This window comes from Sciurus carolinensis, chromosome 2 (genome assembly GCF_902686445.1).
Source record: "Sciurus carolinensis chromosome 2, mSciCar1.2, whole genome shotgun sequence".
NCBI classification, from domain to species: domain Eukaryota; kingdom Metazoa; phylum Chordata; class Mammalia; order Rodentia; family Sciuridae; genus Sciurus; species Sciurus carolinensis.
In genome coordinates this window covers 191,458,473-191,465,823 of record NC_062214.1, presented here as the reverse complement: position 1 = coordinate 191,465,823, position 7,351 = coordinate 191,458,473, and the positions used below count along the sequence as shown (strand labels likewise).

Below are 7,351 nucleotides of genomic sequence, written 5' to 3'. Positions count from 1 at the left end.
GTTTCTTTTTAAGTATTCATCTTAAATGATGCGTTCACTAATGAACTCAAAGCATAAAGGGAAAAACCCATGTTTCCGCAACACCATGTTTTGCAATAGCTAATAGATGGCCACAGCATCGTCAAAGTCATGGAAAAGGCAAGTCTGGCGGGGGTGGGGGGGTCCTTCCGGAGTTGCACTTTGCCAAGGAAATTGATTCTGCCACACAAAAGCACAGACTGAAGGTAATTTAGTGAACCTGGGAAAGCCCAGGTCTCGCTTAGGTTCCCGCCGGTTTCTTCTAACCCCCAAATGTGGAGGGGGCCCCTGGTTCTGGGTTGCCTGGTGTCCACTGTTGAGTTCTGAGAGGAAGCCCCAAGGCCCCAGAGCAGGGCGTGGCTTGAACAGCTGCACTTGGTGACTGATTTAGACAGTAGGGCCCTCACCATGGGAAGTAACGGGGAGCGCAACCTCCCACCAAGAGAAAGGACCAAGACTGGTGGTGCCTCTCCAGCAGTGGGTAGTGCCCACAGGGCAAGCCTGGCTGGGCGCCTCGGGGAAGCCCGGGGCCTGATGAGACCTGATCTGTACTCCTAGAAGCTGCCAGGGTTCCAGAGAGCGCCCAAAGCCTCTCGCCCCGCCCACCCACCTCTCGCCCCGCCCACCCACCTCTCGCCCCGCCCTAGCCCCGCCCACCGTCTCGCCCCCGCCCCGCCCCGCCCCGCAGCCAGGGGGCGCCAGCGCCTGCTGCTATAAGGACCCCCGCAGCCCGCAGCCCCGCATTACTGGGCAGCCGCACCCGGCTCGACTTGGCCTCTTGCATGGCCCGAAGAAGAGGCGCCATGGGCGAGCTCCCGTTCTTCTGCGCGGAGAACGCCGTGGACCCCGACCGCCTGTGGATCTGGGAGAAGGCCGTGTATGTGGACGAGAACCGGCGCACCTGGCTGCCCATCATCATCAAGGTACAGCCGCCTGCGGCCTGGGCTGGCCCTACTAATGAGCAAGCCTCGGCCCCACGAGGCTCGGGGCCCAGAGGAGCCTCACCTGCCCTGCAGGGCGAGGGCACTGCCCAAAGGCTTAGAGCGCTGGTCCGTCCAGGGCGGCCCCAGCTGAAACTCCTTAGAGCTGGGCTCTGTGAGATGAATAGGAGTTCTTCCAGGAGCAGGGAAAACTGCGAGGGCGTGTTGGCCAAGGAGGGGGACCCAGTGTCTCCGGAGCAGCCATGATCCTAAGCAAAAGAGGACTTCTCTGGGCTTCAAGGTCCTAACCCATATAAAATGGGAATGTCTTTAGAAGAAGTGATTAGTGCACTGGGCCAATTACCAGAGTCCGCCTAGGCAGACCCCGGAAACCTGTATTTTAAAAAGCACCCTCAGTAGATAGCAATAAGCTAGTGTGAAAAGCTGTGCCTTGACTGTGGGGTCTTCGTATCCCCTGGAAACTTTAGAACAGATCAGCTTAGCAGGTAACAGCAGTATCCAAGCTGGTGTGGAATAATCTTTGACTTTATGTATGAGCCCTTAAGATGACTCATTAGCTAATTTTAACCGTCTTTTGTAAGAAATGTCACTCTTTTAGAAATAAGGTACTATCCATCAGAGCATGCTTGGGTTTGCTCAAAGAAATTGAAGCAAAAATGGTTGAAACTCCATACACAAACCCCAGAGAGGTAGTACTAGTTCTAGATAGTACTAGAACATGTGTGTAATATAATAGTGTACAGCAAAAAGCTATTGAGGGTTGACTATGTCTCCAATTTATTAATGAGAAACCAAGGCTTAAAATTGTAAACCTGTCCAAGGTAGTGCTGCTAGCAGGTAAAATAGGATTGCAACAGGCTCTTCATTACCATCCAAATTTGCATTTTTGTTATTATTTAAAATTTTAAATCTACATATAGATCTTTTCAAAAATCAAATTAAATATTTCCCTTTTTAAAAAATCAAGTATTTGAAAAAAAAAATAGGCAAATATCTCCTTTTAATCTCCAGTTAGAAAGTATCTTCTCACCAAAACCACAAGCTAGACAGTTTTTCTCTATCATGATAAATGCTGCCTGAAAAATAACCCATTCACACACTGTGGGGCAGGCTCTGCCTCACAGAAATCAAAGCACCAGTATCCTTAATATGTGAAGAGTGACTTAAATCAATGGAAAAAGGGGAGTAATGCAAACTACAAATGGGCAAAGAACATAGAAGTCCATCCAGTAACACAGGAATGCTGATTTCTAGGACACTGGTACCTTGCACTGTGACCCAAATATTCTTTTTTCTTTTTCTTTTTCTTTCTTTCCTTTTTTTTTTTTTTTTTTTTTTTTTTTTTTTTTTTGACAGTGATTTGTAATGTATTTCATTGGCAGACAATTTTACAGAACTATTTTCACTTGGGGAAAATACTGGTTGAACAAATGTGAGTGCCTCGTTTATATGCCAAGTACAGTTCTAGGCTGTGAGGATGTGCAGTGAAGGTGACAAAAACCCACTGTGTCGAAATAATGAAGCTGCTGCTAAGTTGTGAAGCAGAAAAACTGGCCTGAGAGGCCGAGTCCTCGGAGCTGCACTTTGCTGGGTGTTTTTTCCTTGAGTTGGTGAATGAAGAAGCTGATGTGCAGTTATGCATAAAGCTGGTGGACCCGGTCTCCACTCTGTCGTGTTGCTTTGTGATTTGTCTTAATAGACATTTGAGCAGAGACCTGCCTGTAAGACGGGTGTGAGTCCCGTGCAGCTCTGGAGAGAATGTTCCAGGCAAGGAAGGCCATAGATGCAGAGGGTTCCTGAAAGCAGGCGTGATCCGCAGGTCCCAGAAAAGCGAGGAGCTGTGTGGCTGGAGCCAGGTGGACGGCAGCCAGCGGAGCAGCGGGAGATGGGCAGGGGCCTGGCTGCCCGGGCCCCTGGGACTTCAGGAATTGCTCTGCCCATGTCGGGCGGTGTGGGGCAGAGCGTGGGCTGTGGAGCACAGGCTGTGCACGCAGGAGACTGTGGTGGGTGTGGGGTGGTGGAGGGGCTGAGGACTGGTCTGTCACTGGACTCGAGAGCAGAGAGATCTCGTTTAAAAGAGGAGGTTGGACAAAAGTTTTAAAATGCCAGAAAATACCCGGATAGCCGAATGGGACCCAGGCAGAAGGGCCCCCAGGTCTGTCCTAGCCACTGGAAGCTTGGCAGGAAAAAGTGTACTTTTATGGCCTGTCTGGGTGGCTAGACCACTAGCTACCAGAGTCCCTGAGAGGAGCGGACATGGCTGGTGGAGCTGAGCCTTAGGAGTGGGGGGTCGCCAGCATCTTGTGCTCGCCCGCCACCTGTAGGGCCAGACCGGGGCAGCTGGGTGACCTGGTGAGCAGGCCCTGAAAGTGTTCCCCGCTTTTTTTCTCTGCAGACAGAGAATAACTTCCAGGTGCTCATGCGCCAGGAAGACGTCACCTTGGGGGAGGCCCTGAGCCCCACTCAGCTGATGCCATGCCCACTGCCTCTGATGTGGCAGCTGTACCCTGGACGAAGATACCGAGGCTCAGACTCCAGTATCTGGCGTGTTGTGTACCACATCGAGGCAAGCGCAGGGCCTAGTGGGGGCGCGTGGGTGGCCCTGCTCCTGCCCAGGTTGGCCTCTGTGCTCCCTGTCCAGGCACCAGCAGCTACAGAGTGGATGGGATTAAGAGTGTGGTGGCAAGAGTCTGATTAGAAGTTAGAACTGCAGGACAGGTTGCCCTCTCGGGTCCCCAGGGAAGCCCTCTGTGGCTAGCAGTCACAGGCCAAGTCTGGAGTGGCAGGCCTGTGCCACCCAGGTCCCACCTGCTGCTCAGGCCCTGGAACGCCCAGGCAGGGATGGAGGGGGAGTTGGCAGGGCGCCGGTCTGACTGCCCCCGTGTCTCCGTCCCCACCCTCAGCTCCGCGGCATGGAGGACATGCTTCTGGAGCAGCTGCCACCCCTGGAGTGACGTGGTAAGCACCCTGGGGCCTGACCCCTAAGTGCTGAGTGACCTTGTGAGGAGGAAGCACCCTCTCCCTGAAGGCACGGCCAGCCCCTCCTGCCTGCTGCCCTGGAGAGTCCCCAGGGTGGGCCGGGCTTCCCGAGGCACCACCTTGGGAGCCAGAGTCCTCTGGCAGCCTTTGGCTTCCAGCTGCACACACATCAGTACAGGGTTGCACAGGTCACCGCGGACACTTGTGTATATATGACGGTATTAAATGGCTCTCGACTTGATGGTCGGCTGAGCTGGAACTTTTAGATGTCAGAGGTTACAAAACCAGTTTGAATCACTGTCATGACTTGTCCTGGTGGCAGAGCCAGATTTCAAACCCAGGTCCTCTGCCCCAGCCCCCTAGCCCTATTCGTGCTTTGCCTGGTGCCAATGCCAGGCCTCAGCCTATGGCGCCAGCACTGACCACCGAGCTCCCCAGCCAATGCACCCAGCAGCCCTGCCAACCACCACCAGCCCTTCCCTGACCCTGAACCTGTCTTCTCTCCTCTCCCAGGTCTTGCAGTTCCTGTCTCCACAGGCCCCAGGCCTCTGGATGTTTGTGCTTGCGTTCACCTTGTTCCCTAGTCCCGTGTGATCGTCACCTTGCTGTGGTCCAGGAGGAAGCAAATGGCCGAGGATGAGCCCCACCTAGGCTGCAGGACCTGCCTACAGCCCTCTGGGCTCCCTCAGCCCTCAGCACTGCAGGCTTCCTGTGGGCAGCACCAGGGAGGCCCTGGGTCCCTGTCGCTTCCTCCAGGTGTCCATCTGCACCTGTGCCTCTGGTTTTCTCAGCTGGCAGATGATTTTTGGCCTCTCTCTCCTTCTGTCCCTCATAGCAACTAGTGTCTTGTGTGGACAGGGCTGTTCCTATTCTCCTCCTGGCTTCCTATGCCTCTGGGAACGAGTTCTGTTTTCCTGAGCCTGGGCCAGGCTTTGGAGACCTGGGCCACCTGTATTCCCGGGTGCTGTGGCTGCAAAACCCCACCCGCCCGCAAGGTTCAGGCGCAGTTCCAGGGAAAGCCTGAGAGGAACCATGTCTGTGTTCAGGACTCAGGATCCTGCTGGCCAGTGACCACTGTCCAGGAGGCCAGGCAAGCAATCACTGCGTGCTGGCTCTCAGGTCACCCACCTAGGGAGAGAGGCTGCGTTTCCCCCTTGACAGGTGCCCTCACACCTGGTGTTATGAAGTTTTATGTGGCATGAAAGTTTGTAATGTTGACTGATTAAATGTAAGACAATTCATAGAACTTGTGCTGACTCGGCTCTGTCCTTGACCTGGGTTCTAGTGGAGAGAAGGGGGAACAAGCAGTTACCCGAGGAGAACCCTGGCGGGGGAAGAGGACCGGGAGTCTCGTGGCTCCCCTGCACTTTGGCATAGACTTGCACATAACCCAGCTCAAAGCCCAGTTTTCGTGGAGGCATGATTTAAAAGCCCTCAGAGCCAGTGACCTCAAAACATCTGGGTTGCAACTCTTGCTATTCAGACCCCTGCCCTCTTGCCTCCTGATTTGGGGGTGCTCTGCTCTATCCCAGACCACGCTTTCTTTTCCTTGCCCAGGGACCCAGTTCCTCAGTCCCAGCAGGAGTCCCCCCTGCCTGGAACTGTCCCTGGCACTTAAGCCCACTGGACTCCCTTCCCACCTCCACGTCTGCTGTCACAGTCTAGCCGCCCTGTGTGCCCTGACCCCTGCTTCCCCAGATCTGCTGCCCCCACCCCACTCCTTCTAAGAGGGCGTCTTCTAGAGAAAGGGTCTGTGAAGGGAACCCTGGAATCCTGGTCCCACTTCTGTCTTCAGTCCACAGCTTCCTTGTCACACAGATGGGGTGGGGGATGACACATGGAGGCCCAGTGGGGTGCCCTAAGGAGGTGCCATCAGCGTCTCCTAGGGGAATGCTGCAGGAAGATGCGCCTTCTCCACCCCACAGCCTCACCCAGGTCCTGACCTGGCACTAGGCAGCTAAGTGCTGCCACCACCCATGATGGCTTGTGTTGCAGGTCTGCTTTGTGGGACACCTCTCTGCGGAGATAGACCAGCCAGAGGCCTCTTAGTTAGCAGAAGTCTTCAGTGAGGAGCTGTCTGTTGCAGCATTATTGACCAAATATTCAGCCAGCACCATGAGCGGTGCTGGGTGCTGTGGATACAGCAGGGAGCAGAGCAAAGGCCCTGCCAACGTGCACATTTTATTCTGGAGGAAGACAGAGGAGAAGCTTAGAGCCTACAGAATCCCACAAGGAAACGGACTGGTGACTTGGGAATGGGTGGGTTGACTGATGGAGAAGTGCTTGTCTGTGCAGGTGGCTTTCAAGATGAGCCTAGAAAACCAGAGGCAGATTGGTGAATCCAGAAAAGAGATGGGCAAGGCCTGCTCAGGTGCAACGTTTGATTTAGAAACCAAACAACAGCAGAAGGCTCTCTTTTCACCGGAAGCAGTTTTGCAAGAATAAGTGGCCCTAAGAAATGAACTGTCAATGAAACTGGGATGTTTTCTACAGCAAGAATGCCTGAGGGCTTTGGTTGGAACTGCTGGGTGAATGGGGGGAAGTGCCAGTTTGGGCAGGGAGAAATCGGGAGTTCTCAGGCTGCGTTTGAGAATCCCAGGACACCTCCAGTTGGAAGTGTTGATAGGCCTTTGGTTGAATATGATAGTTCCAGAACTCGGGACAGGACCAAAAAAGTTAAATTCAGGAGTCTAAATTATAACTAAAGGGTTCGAGAGAGAGGAGGCTGAAGCCTGCGTGCACGTGTGCGACCAGGGTCTGCAGCAAGGGGCCACCCGGTGAGAACAGAGGGCTTCGTCCCAGGCAGAGCCTCCTGGAGGGAGCCTGTGCCACAATGGCTATGTGGGCATCTGCCCAGCAACTGTCTGTTCCACCCCTCTCTTGTTCTTCCCCCAAAGTTGGGTTTATTGTTTGGCTGACATCCCCTAAGTACTTTATCATTTCTCTTATATATTTTATATGAACATTTATTTGCATTTTCTTTATTTTCTCTCAAATGTGCGTTGTAGATTTGGGGGTATAGAGATTGCATTTCTTTTTTGGGTGGGTACCAGGGATTGAACTCAGGTGCTCTGAATCATTGAGCCACACCCCCAGCCCTATTTTGTGTTTTATTTAGAGACGGGGTCTCGCTGAGTTGCTTAATGCCTGCTTTTGCTGAGGCTGGCTCTGAACTTGGGAGCCTCCTGCCTCAGCCTCCCAAACCACCCTAGCCCAGCTGAGATTACAGGCCTGCATTTCTTTTAACATGATTCCTAAGTATTTTATTCTTTTTATTGTGATTTAAAAAAATATTCTGAGAACATTTTAATCTTGCATGACTAAAACTCTGTGCCTTTTGAAGGGAACTCCCCATTTTCCCACCCCAGCCCTGGGCAACCACCACCTCATTTTCTGTTTAGATGAGTTGGAGG

At 53.2% G+C, this 7,351-nt stretch overlaps 1 protein-coding gene across 1 annotated transcript; it reads left to right on the top strand.

Annotated features, from left to right (window-relative positions):
* The first annotated feature begins 821 nt into the window (after positions 1-821).
* Tcl1a (TCL1 family AKT coactivator A) lies at positions 822-3,913 on the top strand. Its single transcript, XM_047539417.1, has 3 exons — positions 822-941; positions 3,355-3,525; positions 3,863-3,913. The coding sequence occupies exons 1-3, from the start codon at positions 822-824 to the stop codon at positions 3,911-3,913; spliced, it is 342 nt and encodes a 113-aa protein (XP_047395373.1).
* The last annotated feature ends 3,438 nt before the right edge of the window (positions 3,914-7,351 follow it).